General features: G+C 48.8%; 1 protein-coding gene and 1 long non-coding RNA gene across 2 annotated transcripts in view; one reads left to right on the top strand and one right to left on the bottom strand.

Moving 5' to 3' along the window:
• Positions 1–23,329, top strand: part of ABTB3 (ankyrin repeat and BTB domain containing 3) — a 298,699-nt gene that overhangs the window by 235,918 nt on the left and 39,452 nt on the right. Inside the window, exons 5-10 of the mRNA XM_046646488.1 lie at positions 14,763–14,928; positions 17,037–17,126; positions 19,086–19,187; positions 21,146–21,239; positions 21,356–21,491; positions 22,172–22,392. Of these exons, the coding sequence (XP_046502444.1) occupies positions 14,763–14,928; positions 17,037–17,126; positions 19,086–19,187; positions 21,146–21,239; positions 21,356–21,491; positions 22,172–22,392 (809 nt within the window). The remainder of the gene's footprint in view (positions 1–14,762; positions 14,929–17,036; positions 17,127–19,085; positions 19,188–21,145; positions 21,240–21,355; positions 21,492–22,171; positions 22,393–23,329) is intronic.
• On the bottom strand, positions 10,328–14,871 carry LOC124230431 (uncharacterized). The gene is made up of 3 exons (XR_006886177.1): positions 14,740–14,871; positions 10,532–10,677; positions 10,328–10,439 (listed from the first exon to the last, which is right to left on the bottom strand). It is a non-coding gene; the product is annotated as an uncharacterized LOC124230431 (long non-coding RNA).

Below are 23,329 nucleotides of genomic sequence, written 5' to 3'. Positions count from 1 at the left end.
TAAGGAGACGTGCAAAGATGTTCATAGACGCAGTGTTTGTAATGGCAAGACAAAGGAAAGGAGAAGAAACAAGTCGTCTGTCTAAGGAGAATGGATGAATAAGTGATGGTATGTTCATTCAATGAAATACCAAGTAGCAATGAAAATAAATAACTAGATCTACATGTTATTGCCTAGCTAAGTCCCAGAAACATAATATTGTGCTAAAAAAGCAAGTCCAGGCAGGATTTGTGTAGTATGCTAACATTTACATAAAGTTTATCAACATGCGAAGCAGTCTACCTATTATTAGGAATTCATAAAAGTGGTATAAAGCATGTGTAGGGATGATAAATGTCAAATTCAGGAGAGAGGGTAATGTCAGGAGGGTAGAAGAGATGATGGAATCAAGACAGGTGTACAGGGGGCCTTTGTACTTAGAAGGTTTTATATTTTCAGCTAGGTTGGCTGGTGAGCATGTAGGTGTTCACTGTATTACTTTATATTTTATGGTATGCCTAGAATAATTTATTAACAAGAGAAGTTACTTAGCCAGTGTCTGCAACAGCATATTTAGAAGGCCAGTTCTGGGATATTAATAAGCATTATTAAAAAATACTGTGTTCAGTTTCAATAAATTTGGGAAACACTGACAAATAAAATTGAATAGGTTTTTAAAAAAATTTCTCAATGCTTTTAACAGCCTGTGTTTCTTGTAAATCCCAAAGAGAAGGTTATCCATGTAAATCTTTTACGGTAGAGCAGGGGTCAGCAAAGTATAGCTTCCTGCCACCTATTTTTATAAATACAGTTGCGTGGAAAAATAGCCATGCCCATTTGTTTAATATTGTCTCTGGCTGATCTCACACTACAGTGGTGGAGTTGAGTAGTTATGACAGAGACTATTTGGCCCACAAAGCCTAAAATATTTTCTATTTGGCCCTTTGCAGAAAAAATGTGTGGACCCATCATAGAGTATCGTATGGGACTGGTGTTACTGGGAGTGCATTTTGGGGTTGTAACACTCCAACTTTGCCCGAACACCTCAGGAAGTGGTGTGTTTATTTGTGAAGATCATTATATAGGAGACCATCAGTTCTTTCTAGAATTCCTTGGAAGATGGTGTGTGTACTTTCTTCTTTGAATCTCCAGCACCTAGCACAATAGCCAGCATATACTCACCACTTCCTGTGTACTTCACTGAACTGACTTAAATTTAAAAACCATTTATGGACTGGATTAATTAGATATAGATTCATTAGCTGTAATAGACATGCAAAATACATGCAAAATGGATAAGATAAGAGTTTAAAATTCTCCCTCATGTAACAATCCAGGCATAAGCAGTGCTGGGCTGTTATGGCAACTCCAGGTCAGGGACCCAGGCATCTTCCCTCTTGTTGCTCTGCCATCCCTTAGGTGATACCTTCCTCTGCATGACCCCACCCACCAGGACTACATCTATCTAGTGGGAAGAGGGAAAGTAAAAGGATAGGGCATGCCCCAGTGATTACACACATCACTTCCCCTCGCTTCCTATTGGTCACACTTAGTCACGTGGCCATATCTAACCACAAGGGAACCTGGGAAATGTAGTCTTTATCTGGGCAGCCATGTACCCAGCTGAAAATTCAGGTCCTACAATACATGAAGGAGACAAAGGACTCTGGAGAACAACAGCCAGTCTCTGCCAAACAGGGATACATTAAGGTCTTGCCAAAATCAGGGGTGACTCCTTTCTCTAAGAGTAGGCCTTATTTTCAGCTCTTTTAAAATAAGCTGTGATGCCAAAGCAAGAGATATATAATGCTTCTTCATTATTTTTTACTTAAAATAACATATCAACACATTCAGATATGAGCACACTAGTTTCATTCTCCTGGGTGTTTGTGACCCTTGCATTTGAGAGAAATCTTTTTTCATATGTTTGAGTAGACCCAGAATTTCTATTTTGCAGGGGGAGGGAGGCAAACACGGTGGGTTTCTCCACTAACATCTACTTCTAAGGAGGAGGAAGGTGCCAGGTCCCTTGATAGTTCTTTCGAGGCAGAAAAGATTGGCTGGGAGGAGGATGTCACACTGTCTTTACCTTATCCGAGGCAGTTTAATGAGCTGGCCCTGTTCTGTACTTCACTCGCGGCATTAAACAGCAGGTGGGCACAATTTTTGGACAAAGATTTCTCCTAGGAACTTTACAACCATTCCATGTTCCACTTGCTGCAATGATATAATTTTTTTTCTTAGAAAGCGCCTGGAGATCTTGGTGTGACTTACTTCAACACGAAAGTCTCAATTTGTTCATCTTTTTGCTACCCAAAAGCAAAGCAAAAAGTCCTCAGCTGGGGGACTTGAAGCCTAGGAAAGGGAATTTGGCTTCCGTGGGAAAGTGTTTTGAGGAGGGCAGCCCGGGGCTGGTATCCAAGTCACGCGCATCATCCTCTGACTTGCCATTTCATAATTCATTTCTGGAGGCACCATTGTACTGTCACGCTTACAGAATCCTGGAAATGGGAACTGCTTGATAAAGAAGAGACGATGCAAAAAAATTTTATTACCCTCCACCGAGATTTCTCAGCCTCAGCCCTGTTGACATTTGGGGCCCGATAACTCTTTGTTGTGGGGCTGGCCTGTGCGCTGTAGGATGTCTAGCAGCATCCCTCTCTACCCACCAGACTCCAGTAGCACCTCCCCGGTTGTGAGAACCAAAACTGTCTCCAGACATTGCCAAATGTCCCCTTGGTGACAAAATCACCCCCAGTAAGAACCACTGCCCTACACAAACCCAGAGATATTCCTAGAGAGACCTGCTAAGTGACCTTAGAGGAAGACATGGATTCTGCTCCTTAAATACATCTGTGACCTCTGGAAATTACTTAACCCTTCCCAGGCTTCCAGTTTCCTGATCTTAAGAAGGTAAAGAGTTGAGCTGAGTGCTTGCTTTCAGCACTGATGTTCGGGGTTTCTGCAAGTCAGAAGCTGTCATATTGGACTTGTCTGCAGAATACGAGTTGAAGGAAAGGAGGATGGGGGCAGGGTAGGGGGCGGGATTTGAAGTGAGGGGTGCACCATGCATGCAGGCTAGAAAGCAGTCAGGAAATGTGTGTATGGAGCAGGCCTTGCTGGCTGGAAGAGGTGAGAAAGAAGAGGTTGAGAGATGAAGAACTTTCCAGAGGAACACTGGCAAGAGGGCCTTGAATTTGAAGCCTGTGGTTGGGAATTTCTGTTTCTTTGGCACCCAGCCCAGTACCCGTTATCTAGCAGTGACCCAGGCAGCCTTTGAATAGAATCTAAGGGAAGAAATGTGGAAGGCCTTTGGTAGCACAGAGAGGCCATCAAGTGGGGTGGTAAGAACAGGGCTCCAGCAACAGTCTGCCTGGTTCAAATCTCAGTTCTCCCACTTGCTGGCTCTGTGACCTAGAGCGAATTTCTTAGCCTCTCTGTACTTCACTTTGCTCTTTTGAAAGATGAAGATAAATTTTGTAGGGTTAAAAAAAGGATTAGATAAGATCATATATGTGAATGAGTGTGTGTGTGTGTGTGTGTGTGTGTGTGTAGTTCCTGACACACAATAACTGCTATATGTGTTTGTTATTATTATTATTTGGGAGCCAATGAAATATTTTGAGTATAGAAGCAGTGAGTGTGCCTTGCACGTTACTTGAAATATGATAGGTGATCAGAATGAATTAATGAAGATTTCTTTAAATGGTAGCTCCTCGTGTCCGTCTATGATACTAGACCTTACCGCATTTCACCCTTCTCTAGTCCAGGGTCCAAACTCAGATGGCCCAGGGCCAGGCAGGGAATACAGACGAGTGGACCCAGCTGCGTGTCAGACAGCAGGGAGGACTGGGCGTAAGTTTTCAAAGCCCGGGCCAGCCGGCACGCAGCATGAGCCTTAGAACTGCACTGGCCTAGAGTTTGCCCCCGCACGCCCAGCTCAGCACTCTGCTCCTTTCTGAAGTTCTCTTCCAGGCAGACCCCCTGTGCCTCGCAGCCAGAACAGAATGTGGCTTTCTTTGCGGCTCTTTGAGACCCCCCCCGGGCTGCTTTTAAAGAAAAGCGTAAACTAGCAAATTCTTGGCCTTGTTCCCCTCCAGGCTGACCTCATCCAGGTGCCCTGTAAACTGAGAAACTAGAGCTGGGCACAGCAGGACGCGCCCACAACCCTGATGTGTCCCTCGGGGTCCCCTCAGGCAGCCTGGCCAGTGTACCAGAGGCACACTCGGGGCACATTGTCTTGCGTTTGTCCCTGTGGGTCACCAGACTCTTGTAAACAAAACTCAGAAACCTGCTTTCCTGGATAGTTTGTGCCTGCCCTGGACCTGCAGACTCTAGTATTCTTGTCTAGAACCACAAAAATTAGGAAATTGGAGAAAGCAGCCAGATCTGGCCCTTTAAAGTCCAGGAAATGCATGTTTCCATTTTGACCTCTTAGGAGAGTAGCTCTAGGGGCAATTATCCTGTATTCGTTAGATAAACGACAGCAGAGTGACTCCAGAGTACAGTGGCTTAGCTAAGATAGACGTTTATTTCTCCCTTATGTAATAGATCAGCCTGTGCCAGCGATGGGGCAGCTCTGCTCCACAAGGTCTTCTGAAGACCCAGCTTCCTTCCATCTTGTTGCTCTGCAATTCCTTGAGAGCAGGGGTCAGCAAACTATGGCCCATGGGTCAGCCTCTTGCTTTTTGAAATCAAGTTTATTGGAACACAGCCACACCTATTTGTTTACATATTGTCTATGGCTGTTCTCAAGCCCCAACAGCAGACTGGAATAGTCACAACAGAGACCATCTAGCCTACAAGCCTAAAATAGTGACTGTCTCACCCATTAGGACAAAGTTTGCCGACCCTGCCCCAGAGCATTGGGCTCACCTGCGTGGTCAGAGCTAGGACCTTGGCAAGTCTGCTTATCAGCTCAGGAGGTGGAATCAGGGAAGCCCGGGGCTAGGAGCTTTCTTTCTTTCTTTCTTTCTTTTTTTTGAGGAAGATTAGCCCTGAGCTAACATCTGCTACCAATCCTCCTCTTTTTACTGAGGAAGACTGGCCCTGAGCTAACATCCATGCCCATCTTCCTCCACTTTTTATATGTGGGACACCTGCCACAGCATGGCTTGCCAAGCGGTACCATGTCTGCACCCGGGATCCGAATCGGTGAACCCCACGCCGCGGAAGCGGAACATGTGCACTTAACCACTGCACCACCGGGCTGGTCCCAGGAGCTTCCTTTTAAGCAAGTGATATAGACAGTGGTGTGCTGGTACACTTTCAACAACCGCCTGTCCCACGAGGGCAATGGGAGCCATGCTTTGTAGTGTTTGCCCATTTCCATGGTGGAAATACTCCCCCTATGGCTGATTCCAAGCTTCGGTGACATGTCACTGAACACGGAGTGGGGAAGATGCACACAATTGGCTGTCACAGCCAGTGTGAGATAGCCAGCTCACTACAGGACACAGAAGTCTCCCGCAACACTTCTGCTCATGTTTTGTTGACGAGAACTTAGTCACATGGCTGTAGCTAGCTACGAGGGGAAATGTAATCTCCAGCTGGACAGCCCTGTGCTCGGCCGAAACTCAGTGAGGGCAGGTGAGTCTGTATTCCTATAAGGAAGAAGCAGAGAATGGATGCTGGGGGACACTTAGCACTCATTGCCACACAACGTGTTCCCAGGTGATCCTCTTGGCCACAGTAGTGCATGAAATAAGAGCAGAAACAGAAAAGCTAAAATGTTGAGATGGAGGAAGGGAGAAAATCTATAGCATAGTAAAGAATGGTACGTGAGCACCAGAAAACATGTGATAAAATCAGAGACTGTCTCTGCTTGGAGGAACCTAAGAGCTTGACTAGCCCCACACCCCCATTTTACAGATAAACCAAGGCTGTCAGAGGAAATGTGATTTACTCAAGGTCACACAGCTAATAGGTGGTACAGCTATGACTTAAAACCACTGACCCTTTTCCTGCCTTACCAGCTGTTTTCACAACTGTTCTGTAGGGTTCCTCTTTTTTGGCTAAGTCCAGACATGGCATCAGAATCTTCCTTAATACCACACTCCAGTCAGCCATACCAATGAATTAGAGTTGGCCTGAGATGAACCCTGGTTTCCAGCCCTGGTTTAGGTGTTGTTTCACAACCCACGTAACATTGCCCCACATTCCTGAAGAGGTCGTGGGGGTGTTGACTGCGTATAATGTTTCTCCTGCGTTTCAGATGCCTGACATAGGCCCACCTCTTCTAGAAATTCATAATCTATATCAGCATCACATACCCCACATTCTCCTGGTTCGTGTTCATATTCAAACAGTGCCTCCAGCATAGCTCATATGCACCATCTCACTTAATCCTCACAAAACCTTAACACATAGGTACCGTTCTCCCCATTTCATAGATGAGCAAGTGGAAGCCTAGAGAGACATGGGGTAACTTGCCCAAGGTTACACAGCAAGGAAATATGCTGGGTCGGCATAGCCCTCAACAGGCATAGTTTTTCCTGCCACCCTTGGGTGAGTTTCTGAGCATCCCAATGGGTGAGATCAGCATTGTCGTCTGCTCCTAGAGAGCATGCATCTCTCCAGTGTGTCCATAGAGAAATATGAAAGGCCGGCTACTTGGTCCCCCATTGCTATTTTGAGTTAGTATTGTACTCGCATATTTTTCCCTTAGGCACCTGCATTTTCAATCCCGTAGTCCCCTGTGTAGCCAAACAGCTTGCTCCATCTTCTTCTCCAGGACAGCCTAGGAGGGCTGGGCCCAGGTCTGCTCCCTGGCTGCTGGACCCCAGCACCAAACCCAGGGCCTGGCCTGCAGCTGGTGCTGAGTGAACATGGACGCAGGAATGACTGAGTCACGGCACTGCCCTTAGCCTCCGAGTTTCTCCAGGGCAGATATCTCGTCCTGCTGGCCTCCCTGTGTCCCCAGGGGGTGGCACACAGTAGGGCTGCAATAATGTTGGATTCTGTGGGATTGGGCTGGAACAGAGTGTGGCATCTTACGCACAGCCCCACGTCTTACTTAAGCCTTACTTTGAGAGGAGACCGTCTGGTTGACAGGGAGGGAGGAGGTGCTGAGAGCCTTGGGGCGAGTTACTTAGCTCCTCTCGGTCTCTGTTTCCTCATCTGTAAGATGGGGATACAGAACCTGCCTGATGGGTTCCTGTGAGAGTTTAAACAAGATGAAAGCAGGGACTCAGGAGTCAGACCGCCTGGGGTGAATGCCAGCTGTCCCACCTACGAGCTGTGTGACCTTGGGCGAGTGACATAACCTCCATGTGTCAGGTTTTTTGTCTGTAAACTGAAGAGACAGTGCCCATTCCTGGAGTTATTTTGAGGATGAGAAGAGCCATTACATGTGAAATGCTCAGCACACGGAAAGCTATCTGGAAGTGTCATTATTATTGTTATTTTTATAACTATAGCATGCTAGGGAAACTGGAAATCTTTACCGTTTCTCTGATTATTGTTAACATCTTTACTCTGTTCCAAGGCCATTAATCTGACCACCGGCCTTGGGAGCCATACTGTAAACTGCATCATGGATCCTGGGGTCCCCGGCAGCAGAGTGGGGCTGCATCCTCTCATAGTCATCCCACAACAGCTCAACGCCTCAGCCCGCACCTGCGACGGTGGACGCAGGCATCTTCCGTGTGAGCAGGGCAAAGCCGCCCCTCCCTTCGCTCGGCTCCCCAGGCTGACCCGAGGCTGCTGCCTCCAACAGGGGCCCTGGAAGTTGTTCTGCCCCAGGCTGCCAGCCTGCTGGTGAGACCCGGATGAACAAGAACAGAAATACATGGAAGGAGAAGTGAGAAGCCACAACAGAGCAACAGCAACAGCATCAGAAGAGCCATCCCCAGGCCCAGTAACGAGAGGCCGCAGAAGGGCTGGGCTCAGAGGGGACTGCATTCCAGAACCGCCAGGAAGGGCCTTGGGGGCAAAGAAAGACCTGCCCTGGGATGGGGGTGTTGTGTGGTTTGAGGATGGGGCGGGGGAACTTCCAGATGGCCTGATTACATCCCTGGAGAGAGGACCTGCAATTACAGTAATAGCCTAGTAATAAGTGTGCATTGCATGTACTGGGCAGTTATTGTCACACGCTGTGCCGAGCGGGTCGGAAGTATTCTCTCCTCCAGTCCTCCTCTCAGATGCAGACTTATACTGTTGTCGTCCCTGTTTTGCAGATGGGGAAACAGGCATAGAGAGGTTAAGTTCTCTGCCCAAGTAGCAGGTAGGAAGCCAAGCGGGGATGTGAGCTCTGGTCTTGGGCACTAGGCTCTGCCTCCCCCTGGGGGCCCGGGTTCTGGCATCAGACACTCAGACCTGAGCCTCAGTTTCTTTGCCAATAGAATGGAAATAATGATAACAACAACAAGAGCTCCTTCGAGGAGAGGACCACCTGAAGTGGTGGGCATTGAGCACTTAGCCCAGTGCCTGCCACATAATGAGCACGCAGGAAAGGGGGGCTTTTTTATTACAGATGTGGGACGTCATGGTTGTGGGGCCGTTTGGGATACAGATCCCAGAGTCAGGCACGAGGAGTCCCTTTGGAAGCCCAGTGATTGCCTGCACATCACCGAGAACTGGGTTGTACAGAGTGGTTAGTGGGACAGACTCTGCAGCCAGACTGCCTGGGTTCAAATCCTGACTCCTACTTATTAGCTGTGTGACAATGAGCAAGTTAATTAACCTCTCTGTGCCCCATTTTTCCTCATCTATAAAATAGGTTGATAATAATAATGCCTTCCTTGTGGGGTTATTGTGAGAATTAAACAAGTTAATATTTACAAAAACCTTATAAATATACCTGGTATGTGGTAAGTGCTAAGTTTTTGTTAAATAAGTAAAATGTGTAGAATAATGTTAATGTCCCCATTTTACACATGAGAAAACGAAATGCGATTAAGTAACCTGTGCAGGGTTAGTGGCACAGCATAACCAGTTAGTGAGGGCAGAGTCAAGCAAGGAACCCAGGCCATCTGGTGTCTGAGCCCACACCCTGGGGACGGGCTTCCCTGATTTACAGTACAGTCAGCACTCAGGGAGCCTGGAAGCTTCCCGTCACCTTCTAGCACCAGTGGGGTCAGGACTGGTCCTGGGGGTAGAGGAGGAAAGAGAGGCTGGGAGCATCCCTAGAGGTTCTGCCTTTTTCTGCTTCAGAACTGTTCTAGAAACTTCCATCAAGCGTGACTCCCATTCCCCCTCCCTCCCCAAGCTCTGTCATCACTTACAGTTTGCTTACAAACCATGCTGGACAGGGATGGCAGCCTTTCCGGAGGCCGGGGTTTCCCCACTGGGAAGAGGACCGCCTCTGTTCTAGTGGAATGTGTTAACTATGGTGTCTAATTTGAGATCTTAAGAAGCTCTTTTACTCTAAAGTTGTGTCACTTAACAACAGGGACGTGTTCTGAGAAATGCGTCGTTAGGCAATTTCATGGTTGTGTGAACATCCTAAAGTGCACTTAGACAAACCTAGATGGTATAGCCTACTCCACACCCAGGCTATGTGGGACTCATCTTATGGGACCACCATCCTACGTGTGGTCCATCATTGACCAAGGCATCATTATGTGACGCATGACTGTAATGTTCTTTAGTCTCTGTGTCTCTCTTTGCTTCTTCCAAAGAAAATATCTTCTCTCTGAACTGTCTGCACCTTGCTCTGTGATTTATGGTGATGACTCTGATATGAGATCCCTAACATCTAATGAGAGCTGTGTGCCGAGCTCTGTACTCTTCTAAGCACTCTACATCGATTATCTCATTTAATCCACACCCAAAATCCTAGGAGCAAGGTGTTATTGCTAAGCTCCTTTTACAGATGAGCAAACTGAACCACAGAGGTGTTAAGTAACTTGACCCGAGATCACACAGCTGCTAAATAGAGCTGGGAGCCAGAGTTCAAGCTCATAACGTCCATGCTAACTTTAAAAATTAATAAATGACTAAAATGTGCCAGAGGCCTCACCAGCTTGCATTGTCACTGGGAGTGCATCGAGAGGTCTGCAGAATGCATCAACATCCCGCCTCGATGGCCACCCCCTCCTAAGGGGGAGAAAGCTGCACAATTGCTTGCTGTCCTCAGGCCTGCAGGAAACATCATTCTGGAAAACATCATTCTGAAGTCACGTTCCTGAAGCGGCGGAAGACAGTGAGCCAGTCTCTTGGGGCCGGGCCCTTGAGAAATCAGAGAAATTGACCACCTCGGCGGCTGACCTCTTACTTAAATTGATCAGATTTTTTATGGCATCATTGAAAGCCACTCGAAGGGAAAACCTCAAAGTTGATTACCTTCTGGTGAAGCCCCGGGTGACGGCTTAATGGATTTCTCATGAATAAGTCCTACCCTCAGGAGGGCGTGCTGTTTGTCCAGGCCGCAGGGGGTCCTGTTGGTCTTCAGTGGCAGATCCTTCAGAGACCTCCCAGACCTTCCAGAAATGGAGCTTTGAGTCATGTTTACACGAATGCTGCAGGAATTAGGTTTTTTCAGAATTAAATTTTCTAACAAACCAGGTTGGACAGAAAGCCATATTTTCACTTTAAGGTAAATGTGTCTTACCAGCTTTCATCTGCTTGCTGCCTTGGTTGGTAAAATTCAATAACCAGAACCGTCGCTAACTTTGTCTGGCCGAGGGATTCTTGATAAACAGGTGATGCTGAGTCATGTGTGGCTCGCCTGTCGGTTAATACTGTGTGCTTCGGGCCCTGTGGGGGATACAATAGACAGCAAGATAGAGGTGGCCCTACCCCCAGGAGGCTGACATTCTCACAGAAAAAACAAACTTTGTAAAAAGTAAAAACAATAAATAAAATAGTCACAGACTGTGAAAAGTGCCAACAAGGAGACGGATGAGATCTGCTTGGAGACGGAGATCTGGAGATGGGGCGTGTAAAGACCGGAGAGGGGCGTACCCTTACGTGATATTCAAGTTCACACTGGAGAGGTGAGAAGGAGCCAGCCCTTCAAAGAGCCAGGGGAAGGGCGTGCCAGCAAGAGGGAACAGAAGGAGTAAAGTCCTCAAGACAGGAAAGCCCTTGGCCTGTTGAAGGCACAGAAGAGGGGAGTTGCTGGTGCAGAGCAAAGGAGGAAGGGAAGCTGGAAAGCGGGGGGGCCCTATGGGCCCCACGTAGAGAGCTGGATTCTATTCTCAGTACCTGGGAAGGCATTGAAAGTGTTTAAGCAGAGGCATAAATAACAAGGTCCTATTTGTGTTTTAAGCTCACTCTGGCCTCGTGTAAGAGACTGGTTTGGACGGAGAGAAGAATGAAAGCGAGACGACCAGTTGGGAGGCCACTGCCATAATCTAGGCAAGAGATGCTGGTGTTTGGAACCAGAGAGTGGGCAGTGGAGGTGGAGAGAAGTGGACAGATTTGGAATTGGGGATTTGGGTGGCAAAGTCAACAGCTGATGGGATGGCTATGGGCATGAGAGAAGGTTCGGACCTGAGCACCTGAGTGGACCGTGGTGCCGTTTACAGAGATGGGATGACTGGAGGACAAGTTTGGAGGGTAGTGGGTAGATGTGTTAATAAAAGTTGCATCTTGGACATGCTGAATTTGAGGGTCTGAGAGACAGCCAAGAGATGGCCTCACGTAGGCGGTTGTATACGTGGGCACACCAGCACGATGGAGAAGCGCCAGGTCCCACCGCGAGGTGGGCAGGCTGGGGTGTCAGATCCCGTGGGTGAGATCCTGGCTCGCTGCTCTCCAGCTCTGTGACTTGAGCATTTCTCTCATGGGGAAGGGAATGGGGCTCCTAATAGCACCTACATCATGGGCTCGTTGTGTGGTTGTCTGAGTTAATACATGGAAACAGCTTAGATTTCAGTAGTATTCACTAAACATTAGCTTCCTATAATAACAATTATTATCATCATCTTAGCTACAGTAATTTTCTTGCCATTTGTCTCTTGCTAATTAAAATCAAGGACCTCTGTAGCTGGTAAACACTTCTGATATTCTTGGCATTATGGGTTTACCAGTCTGGGAGCTCAGTGAACAGGGGCGGGGTCTGTGTCTCCCTCCTCCTAGCCCCCTTGCAGGGTGCCCACACACAGTAGGCGCTCAGTAACATTTATCCAGTCACGTGGAATTGAGCTTGGCTCCAGAAAAAAATGCTTATTTGAGAGAGTCAATCAAGCATTGAAGATAGCAGAAAGGAGTTAGACACAGACAGGAATGAGGAAATGGCGAAGGCAGTGACAGCGACCATTCACAGTGTCTTTGCTCCCAAGAAGGAGGCTCTTGATCTCACAAAGCAATCTCTTCCAGAATTAGAGAGTGGTCTGTTCGGACAAAGGTTTCCTTTACAATGAGTCAAATCTGATCCCTCCCCGAGATTTGCCCACACACCATGTTTTAGTGTAAGTTTGTTCCATGCAGTATTTGCTAGAGTATTTTTATCTGCTAGATCCGGCAACCCCAGCTGTAAGAGTCCCAAGTCTGAAGCCCCATGAACTGGGCCTTACGGCAGAGCCCCATTCTGTGCCCTAAAAGGCCAGCTCTTGGATGCTGATGCCACAGTCTAAAGCCAGGCCTGGTGTCCTTCAGCCCTTCCCACCACCTGGGGAGCCCTCAGGCTTCCCTGGAGAGTCTTGCAACAGTGTTGGGTGGTCTTGGCTCCCCTACTTGCCATGAAAAGGTCTTAATCCTGCAGTCTAGGGTCCTGGTCAACTCTGGGCCCCTAAGTACCTTTCTTATAAGGTTCCTCCCAGTGCTCTCATACAAAAGGCCCTTAGAGTCCTGGCCTGACACGCAGTCCCCGAGGCATGTATGCAGGTCAGACTCCTGTCAGCACCAAGCTTCCAGGCTCTTTCCTCTGGATTCTGTCTTCACTGCATCAGCTCCCCGTGGTGGCCGGAAGCAAACTCCTAGTGTCTCCTACTGAGAGCCCTACCGTCTCCGACCACTGGGCTCCTGTTTCAGGACAGCCTCCTGCCCAAGGCTGCTCTGCCTGCAGAGATGAATGATATCTCAGGAGCCCAGTGGAGGGTCGAGCACACACCCATCCCACCCACTTCCTGAGGCTCTCTGTGGATCCCCCCTCAGGTGTCCTCCCCCAGATCCTCGCCTTACTGATGCTCAAGTGCTTAGTGCCATACACTCTCTGGAACAAGAGCACCTCTCATGTCCTCCAAGGATAAAAAGGAAGGTAGTTCCCTCAGGCACTTAACCCATCCTTGTGCCACAGAGTGCGTTAGTTAGAGGCAGGATGGCACCAGGAATTCCGAACACCTGGCAGCTGGAGAAGACGGAATCCATGCCCTTTGTCCCACCCCAGCAGCTGCTGCCTCCACTCGGCTGCTCGTCACTTCGTGCTTTGGCAGTGGCCTCCTCTGTCCGTTTGGCTAGTTTGTCTACCACTGACACGTCTCTCCAGCTCTAGGGTCGGCCCCCCCCCCCAACCCCACCCTCTACTTTCTCTTGAGTTGGCCGTCCAACCACTTCCCTCCCATGCTTGCTGAAAAACCTTAGATGAATTGTAAGGATAAAGTCTGGAGCCTTAAGCATTAAGTGAAGGTCCCTGTAATCTACGCCCTGCCTCCCTCACCACCCTCAGCTTCTGGCCCTCTCCCCAGACGTTTATGCCCTAGAAACACTAAAACCCCCATAGTCACCCTTACACAGACTGCCATGTCTCATCTCCATGCTCTTGCTCATACCGGCCCTCCCCAAGTCCTTCTCCCCTCTCTTCTCCTATCTCCTTATTTAGGACACAGCTCAGGGGGCACCTCCCCCAGGAAGGCTTCCTGGATCTCCCAGGCTCTGTTTGCTGCATGTCTCTGATCCCTTAATCATCACATTTGCCCCATGGAATTATAATGACCAGTGCCTGTGCCCTCTCGCCTTCCGGGCAATGGGCCCCCAGGGCAGGGACAATGGCCTGTTTAACTGTGTCTTCAGCACCTGGGGCACAGCTTGTGGCAAACAGGTGCTCAGTAAATGCTTGGTGATTTTGTAATTGGTTGATCAGGTCCCTGTGAGAAGGAAGTGACATCCTGTACGAGCAGAGTCTGCATCACCTTCTCGAATCCGTTGACTCTCCTCCTCACCCCTGCCCTAAACACTCAGCGGTGCCCAGCCCGCTGGGTCAGTGTTGGAGGCACCCTGCCGCTAGGCTCTCATTCCCTCTTGCCCGCGCTCTGCCCTGCTACTGCTGTGAATGTAGGGGATCCGCCCATTCTCTGTCCATTCAGCTGACATTTTTTAACACCTCCACGTGCTGCGCGCTGTCTGGCACTGGGATGCAGAGACGCGCTAGACAAGGTCCCTGCTCTCAGAGGTCCCCAGCCTGGAGGGGAAGTGAGAAGAGGAAAGAGGCAGTGTGGGTGCTGTGATGGGGGGACACAGGTGTCTCACAGGCTGCCTTGGCTCACATCGCAGCTCCACGGCTTGCCAGCTGTGTGACTTTGAGCAGGTCCCTTATCTGTGTCTATTTCCCCATGATCAAAAGAGGAGTAAAGAAAATACTTCCTGGGGTTGTGTGGGATTAAACTAATTAATTCATGTCAAGTTTAGCAGAGTACCTAGCCCATAGTAAACATTTAGTAAACACTAGCCATTACTAAGTTCAGTGTGCTGTGGGAGCACAGAGACACAAGACGGATCAGCAGCAGTTATCAAGGACAGAGGATCAGGAGACGTCCAAATTTTAATTGGAGCCTAGGAACAGGCAATCGACATGAAAAGCAAGTGCCAGGTCTCCTTGGTGCTTCCCAGCTCTCGTGGCCCTCCAGGACCAGTGCCTGGGGAAGCCGCCGCACCCACCTGACCGTCTCTCCCTTCCTTAGGGCCGACGACTGCTTTTGTGCCTCTCGGAAGCTGGATGCAGTGGCCATTGAAGCCAAGTTCAAGCAGGACCTGGGCTTCCGGATGCTGAACTGTGGGCGGACGGACCTGGTGAAGCAGGCGGTGTCTCTCCTGGGGCCCGATGGGATCAACACCATGAGCGAACAGGTACAGGGTCTCCGTGTCTGAACATGCACCCGCACCTCCACCGCGTGCACCACCCCGCGGCAAGAAAGAGGGAAACCGCGGGCACTGTGCAGGGGCTCCCCCTGCTGGTGACTTAGGGCGATTTTTTTTTTTTTTTTTTTTTAAGTTTTAAAAATATCTTGTAAAAATATCCTTGTTCGTCTTTGTAGAATTAGCACATGATCGTTGCAGCTGAAATGGAAAATAGAGAAAAATAGGCCTATTCCAGAAAGGAAATATTGCCATCACCCAGCTAATTATCATTTATATTTAGTATGTGTCCTTCAAGTTCTTTTTCCAGCAGGGTTAAAATTAGTCTCTGCTTGTCTGTCTGTTACTGCATCACAGAACAAGGCGAGGCAGATTTCCACCACACTTTCAGAGTATGTTTAAGATACACAAAGGTCATTCTCGAGGAGACCCTAGGAGGCACCTGAGAGATGGCAGGCGTCCCCCAAACCACTGAACCTGGGGTACAGTGAGAGGCTCGTGCATCTGCCAGTCAAAGAGACACCCCGTGTGGGTGAAGATGTCACGGACAGAGGAAACAGACAGCAGGTTCCAGTGTGAGCCCCAGATGGAAAGTCACAAGGGACAGATGGAGCTGCTTCTCACACGGGCAGCTCATGCAGCGAGCTCCAGGGAAGGGAGAGCAGTTATGATTTTCTTGAGCAACACCAAGGACCCCTAACACATACACATGCACATTTATATTATTTTTAAAAACATGAATTTATTATATTTTGCTTTTTACCAATATTTTCTATTAAAGGCACTTTGCAATATCATTAAATATTCTTATTTTTTAAAAAATCACTTCTAACGGCTACATAACATGGTCATATTATTCATTCCGTTAACCAAGCCTTGCTACTGGATTTTTAGGTTGTTTCTCATTACTTATATCAATGTTGCTGAGCTAAATATACTTACACAAGTCTTTGTTCAAATCTCTGATTATTTCATTAGGCAAATTCTTAAAAGTGGAAATAGTGGTTCAAACACATCAGCCTTTCTGAAGGTTCTTGATCTCAAATTACTTTCTCAGACTTTATTTCTGGTAGACACCCTCCAATTATATATGTGTTCCCTACTCATCTTTTGTCTGTTTTTCTCTGGCACTTTATTGTTTTCCTTCTTTATTTAGGAGAACTCTTTGCATATAGACATAGAACCCTTTGTTACAAGGTGACAAATATGTCTCAATTTATTGTTTACCTTTTAATTTGGTTTATAACGTTTTCAATTTGTGCCCTCAACACTGTAGTGATTTTCCTTTGTGATTTCTTCCATTACTTTTTTGCATAGAAACAGATCCAGAGACTAGTGAGATGTCATTTACCAGTTTAATTTTTTCCCTGTATCTCTAATCACACGAGAAATGATTTTGGGGTACGGTGTGAGATACGACTCTCACTTGAACGTTTTCCCAAATAGCTGCTGTCACAACACTGTTTACTGGGAAATCCATCCCTCCCTTCTGTTGGTTGTGGGCCTTTGTAATAAGCAGGAGTCATGGGCAGATATGGAATTCCTGACAACTGTTCCTCATTTTCTTGCCTTTCGCTTGTAAATAATAATGTCAAACCAGATGTCAGTGACGGGGCCATGCTCAGAGGCATCTGATTTCCCTTGACACTGACCAGCAGCTTATATAGAGCAAAGATGGCACTTGTTAAATTGTGAAAGAGAGAATGTCCAGGAAGCAGTGTTTACCAATCACATAGCTTAGGGCTGATATTGTGGAATCCAGAAAGTTCCTAAGAGCTCTAAGTTGAAATCAGCCACTTGTTTCAGCAAACACTCTTAGATCTATTGCACCCTAAGACGGACAAACGAAAATCCTCCAACTTAAGCAAAGATAAATGCAAAGAAGGCAATTTATGTTCTGTTCTTACCTCCATTTTGCTTTTCCAAATGTGGAGGATTATGACCTTACGAGTCATGGGGCTGCACGTTTATTTTTTAAATGCTGGATTTTGAGTACAGACATAGCCTCCTACACACAAGTAAGATTTTCCGTTTATTGTCGTCGAGTGACATAGCTGCCTTGTAAACCTTCTCCGTTCTCTGGTTTTAACTCACCGCAGGGCATGACCCCGCTGATGTACGCCTGCGTCCGTGGGGACGAGGCGATGGTTCAGATGCTGCTGGATGCCGGAGCTGACCTGAATGTGGAGGTGAGGGTGCAGAGGGCTGCAGGGCCCTTTGGCCTGGCAGTCCCCAGGGGAAGACGAGCAAAAAGAGGGGGGCTTTTTCTCCCAAGAGCCACGGCTGAGGGTGCTCAGTCCAGCAAATAGGTCAGACCAGCTGATGGATTTCCTCCATCCTGAGGCCGCAGCCCAACCAGACTCCACGGAGCTACCCGTATGTATGTTTCATTTAAAAACAACCGATGGAGCTGCAAGAAGGACGAGTTTTTCCTTGGCTCAGCAGTACTGGGTCTCTGATTCTTGCTGCTGATCCATCCTTTCTGAGATCAGGGCAGAGAGAGCTCTCCTGAGCCATCAGGACTTTCCCTCTGCCTAGTGCAAAGCTGGCCTCTATCTCCTGAGCTAAGGTTGTAGCTCCGTGAGATCCTCTGCCCTCCCCCACCAAATCCTGATTGGCTCACCTGCTTGGCTGAATGGAAACCACGGGTCTTAGAGCTGATCACAAAGCTACCTTGAAGCAGTGTGGTATAGAGAAAGCACACCCCCAAAGAATTTGACACTTGGGTTCAAATTTTGAAACCGCTGTATCTTAGTGACTTGCTTTTGTGCTTGGGCAACTGGTTTAACCTTTCTAGCCTTGATGCTCCCATCTGCAAAATGGGAGAATAATCGCACCTGTCTCAGCGAGTGTTTGGAAGGACTAAATATAGACAGGACCTGGCAGAAGTTTGGGACTCAGTTAATATGGTCCATCCTCTCCCTCAAGGCTTGTAATAGGTGAAATCACACTTTTTGACTACGTTCTATGCTGTCTTAAGACCCACTCTCTCCAGCAGCCAGATATTGGCAGCCTCAGAGGCTGGGAAGATCGACACACTGCAATTCTAACTCAGCAGCCCTGGAAAACCTTTTTAGTACAAAATTAGATGCCCATGTAGTCTTAGTATTGTGCTTTTTTTTTTTTTAATTAGTGAGTTTTATATTCATCTGAGGAAAGCGGGCAATAGACATAGTTTTGGATCCAGAACCATTTTGCATCTTGTAAGTTTCAAGTATTGGGGTGCGGGGGAGGGGGATCGCCCCTGCTCTGAAACCCCAAGCACTGTGCAGATGCCTGCAAAGGCTGTTCAGCTTTGGGTCCTGGTAAGATTCTCTGGTCCTCTCTTGCCCATCCCACAGCTCCCAGCTCAAGGCCTTCCCCCTGCGGGTGTTTAGTGAACTCAACTGCTCTGAATGAAGCAGGCCTGTGGTTCTATGGCCCCAGAAATGTTTGGGAGAAATGCTATGTGTGGGTGCTAATCCTGGAGGACCCCAACCTTCAGCTGCCCTCTCCTGGCCTGGGGTGTTTCAAGGCCCCCGTACCAAAAGACCGATGTCAGATCGCTCACTCATGGTGTGTTCAGGGAAGATTTTGTGCCCAGGTTTCCAGTAGCATGAGGGTCCTTGTCAACCAGGAAGCCAGCAGAAGAATGAAATGAGGACAGCATGGGGTGAGCCGTGACCGATGGTGACATTTCTCCATCAGATGGGTGGTGGTCTTCCCTAGCTTGAAAGCTCGAAGCACACTTCCCCTTGCCTAGGGCTTGCCACCCCAGAGAATTTCCCCTAAAGGTAGGGATGTAATGGCAGTGGTGTCTCACACTATCTGACGTCGTGTAGTTCTCAGAACCACCACCCTCCCTTAAGCAGAAAGAGGAGACAGGCAGGGGAGCTGGCTCATGGTAGCCGCCACTACAGCTTCTCCAGGAAACCTTAGAGATGGCCGGAAGTCATCCACTTAACTCCTTTCGGATGAGAAGCAAAGGAGTCCTCATTATGCATGGAGGACATGAAGTCACCACCCCACATCACCAGCATTTCCCAAGGCCCCCTCAGGATGTCCTTTCTTACACCTCCAGCCCACGTGCACAGCCACAGATAGGTCAGATTTGCTAGTCTAAGTCTTGTGAAGGTCACATTTTGAAAATAACTTCGATTTGTTTATAGGTTGTCAGTACTCCTCATAAATATCCATCCGTCCACCCCGAGACCCGCCATTGGACGGCTCTGACTTTTGCTGTGTTGCATGGACATATTCCTGTAGTTCAGGTATTAACGTATTTCCCTATCCACATCTGACCTTCAGTTTTACCTCTTCCATTATGCAAATCTGTACCTCTCCCAGCATGCATAGTCCCTAAGAGATTCATATTGGTTAATTGCCGTTAAATATAGTGCATTCATATCGTATGAATGAAAATATTATATGTAATGATCTATACGGCCCAGCTTTAACCAATATGAAATTATCAGGTACCCATATGCAGCCTCACACACAGGGTGGCAAACCTACAAAGTGGTTCCCTGTTACTCGGGGGTGGGGCCTGAGCTGTGATGTTGTGGATTTGCTCGTTTTGCTTGTCATAAAGTGAATATAAGACTTGGCTGGTGTGAGACCTTAGAACCTCCCCTTAGATGTGACCTTGGTGTTCGCATAGATTCTGGTGGGTCCCATCCAGTGGAAAGAAGCATCAAGTCATCAAGGGAGTGGGTCCAAAAGACACTTGCTTGGATCCCACTCGTCGAGAATCAGATCCGGGAGGTCTGAAGTAGCGCCTTTTGCACGTGTCTTCTGAAACAGTTCCCCAAGTCTGGAGAGATGTCCTCATTAGTGGTCCTTTGGGCATATAAGTGTATATTGCCTGTGCCTTTGCTGGCTGTTGTAGAGTTGGTGTTCCATGAATAGCCATCCAGTACATTCTAGATGTCAAACTTGGTCTTCGCCTCATCAAAAAAAAGAGATCAGCATCCAGGTCCATGACACCTGGCCCCATAGTGAGTGCCGAGCTTCACATGCATCAGGAGCTCACCTCCTTTCATGTGGTCCAGTCCTCTTAGAATTACACAGAGCAGGAAATAGTTTTACAGGGACCCCTAGGCAATGTTGGAATTCCACAGGAATCCTTTGTTGTTTCCTAGGTCATGGGAATCCTTAAGACAGATCCAAAATCGTGCTTCAGGAGGTTGAGTGCATGACGTGTCACGCTGAGAGCTGGCTTCTGCCTCTAGAACGTCATATCCAGGTCATTTCTAGTACAGGGATCTAAGAAAGAAGAGGTCAGATGTGGCCTGGCGGACACAGATGCCATCCCTTAACATACAGTGGCATCCCCAGCCTTTAAATCAGGAAGAGGAGCAGCAGGCAGCCAAGCAGAGCCTCACAGAAGTTGGGCCACCTCCCTGCTGTGGTGCATCCTGGAAGGCCACAGAGGCAGCTCTCCTGGCTGTGCCCTCAGGGAGCCCTGGATAGGGAGTCAAGAAGACAGATTTACCCACCTCCTTTTACATCAGCGGTGCTGATGGCACACTCACTGTGAGGTCCGGCATAGACAGGATCTCCATCCTTTAAGAAGCCCAGATATCTAAGGGAACGCGCAGAATGGAATCATATGAAGCAAAAACTCCTGGATGCGCATGGTGCCACTTTATTAACTGATCGTGCTGGCCAGGAAACTGAGCGTTTGCTAGACTGTCCTCAGAGCCATCCAGGGTGTTCTAGAAGAGATTCTTGCCTTGGTTGGCTCAGGAGGTCCCCAAAGTCCTTTGGGACCCTTGAGATTGTGTTTCTAGGAGACCACTCTAAAGCTCTCTGAGGCCTTGTGTAACCAACCCAAAAAGGGAGTCTTCCAGCATTCTGGTGCTGTGAGCTTCTAGCTCAGTGCTTCTAGAAACTTCAATGTACATATAAATCACCTGGAGATCTTGTTAAAATGCAGACTCTCATTTACTTGGTCTGGGATGGGGTCTGAGAGCCAGCATTTCAAACAAGCTCCCAGGTGATGCTGATGCTGCTGTCTGTGGACCACACTTTCAGTAGTCTCAGGTTCTAGAAGATAGAAGAGGTTCTCAGTTCATCCTCCGAGTGCATTTGCCCTCACCCGGTGCACACGGTCACCAACCCAGAGGGAGGGCAGGAACATTCGCATCGCACAGATTTCCACCAACTTTTTCTGACACCTCATAGTGCATGTCCTTTAAACATCTCAGTGGCCGCTCTTCCTCCACAGCTCCTCCTGGATGCCGGGGCCAAGGTGGAAGGCTCTGTGGAGCACGGCGAGGAGAACTACTCAGAAACGCCCCTCCAGCTCGCAGCCGCTGTAGGTAAGATTTGCTGATTCTCAATCTGGCCAAAGGTCTCCACCCCCCTGGCCCTTGATGTGTCTCTGACTGGATATTTGCTTTATTCTCTTATAAAACCCCCTTCTCTGGGCTTGCAGGAAATTTTGAGCTGGTTAGTTTGCTGTTGGAGCGTGGCGCGGATCCCCTGATAGGCACCATGTACAGGAATGGAATTTCTACCAGCCCCCAGGGTGATATGAATTCTTTCAGCCAGGCTGCAGCCCACGGACACAGGTAGGCTAGGATGGGCCAAAGCCACAAGGTCGCACGCAAGTGGTGCTTGTTAAAAATGCAGATTCCCAGGCCTACCCCAGACCCACTACCTCTCTGGATGTGGGGCCCACAGGCAGTCCAGGCCCCAGACCCAGCCAGAGTGGCCTTAACTGCTGGCTTTCTGCTGAGAGCCACCTACATGCAGCACACAGCCACGCAGACTGGCTTGTCTTGTCCTTTCCCGATCAGCTTTCACCCCACAGAGATGGCACTCTGCCAGTGTCATGAAGTGAGATGGACCCATTAAAAAGTAATAAAACCCCTCACATTTGGTTATACCCCCTTTACGTTTCCTTCAGGATCTACCCCATTTTTTACACACAACCCCGAGTAAAGCCGATACACTATGGGGAGAGTGCAGGCTGGCAGTGAAAAGGGCAGCATCCTAGAGCCTTCTAGATATTCGAGGAAAGCATTTAGTCACAAGTTGTCCTCAAGGAAACATGGCCAGTCGTGCCCTGCCATCTCCTCCATCCCCAAAACGTAGCGCCCGTGGTCAGGTCTCTGACGCCCCACCCTAGAGCTGATCCTCTCCTTCCCTTGTCCCAAGTGAGGGGTCTCCCCACTTGCCCCGCCCCACCCCCGCCCCAGCAAAGCCCTTCCTCTCTGAGTGTCTTCCTCTCTGGGTTTATGATTGACAGGAATGTGTTCCGCAAACTGCTCGCTCAGCCAGAGAAGGAGAAGAGTGATATCCTGTCCCTGGAGGAGATTCTGGCCGAGGGGACTGACCTGGCGGAGACAGCCCCGCCCCCCCTGTGCGCCAGCCGCAACAGCAAGGCCAAACTGAGAGCCCTGAGGGAGGCCATGTATCACAGTGCTGAGCATGGCTACGTGGATGTCACAATTGATATCAGGAGCATAGGTCAGTCTGGGCAGCCTTGGCTGCTGGGCATAGCTCAACTGCCAAGCTCTAGGTCTCACACGCACACACACGCACACGCATATGCATCCCATGGGGACCCAGGGGACTTCTCATGTGCTGGTTGGATCACTTCCTGGCTGAGATGCCCCCACTGTCCCCCTTGACAGCAGCATCCTGCCAGCCCCAAAGACCCATCCCCACATCATCTTTCCATGAGTCCCAAACTCTGGACCCTGGGAATTTAGAAATTTGAATCACCTGGGAGCTTGTCTGAATACAGATTGCCAGGCCCTACACCCAGAGGCTCTGCTGTTGAGGGTCTGGATGGATAAAGGCTGGAAATCTTTATAGTTAACAATCATCCCAGGTGGCTCCCAGTGGTTCGGGAATCACTATTTTAGGACACCCAAATCCATGAAGTGGCGGCCGGGCAACAGTTAGGAGAGGGCATCCCGTCCTTAGCAGGGCTCCACCCACTGTGCTGCAGGGAGCAAAGCCCTCTCAGGAAGAGTTCGGGGTGGCCCTTCCTTGAGTGAGCCAGCCCAGAGCCATCTCCTCTGTGTGTCTGGAGAGCATGCTAGCCCAGATTCACCAGTGTAGTGGCATTAGCCCCTCAAGAGAACAGCAAGACCTAGCAATGGGCCTTACACACAGGGTGCAGCAGGTCAAGACAGGCTGAGGGCCTGAGGAGGGGTCCCCCTGGTGCTGTTCTGGAAACGGGCCTCTCTTGCGGGGTGGCTGTTCAGTATGTGGGGCGTTCATCCATTGCCCTAAGAGCCTCCTTAGTGTGATTATGAAGCTTGAGCCTCTGGTCTGCTTGTGATAAACAGTATATGACACGTTCCCTGTGCCTCACAGTGAGAGGGGAGAAGCAAATCACAGCAATCAGCAGCTGGAGAGGTTTCTATTAAAGGAGGAAGCCCTGATGAAGTGCCTG

The sequence above is a fragment of the Equus quagga genome, chromosome 19, assembly GCF_021613505.1.
Source record: "Equus quagga isolate Etosha38 chromosome 19, UCLA_HA_Equagga_1.0, whole genome shotgun sequence".
Taxonomy (NCBI): Eukaryota; Metazoa; Chordata; class Mammalia; order Perissodactyla; family Equidae; genus Equus; species Equus quagga.
The sequence above is the reverse complement of the archived record's forward strand: the minus strand, read 5'-3'. Positions and strand labels throughout refer to the sequence as shown.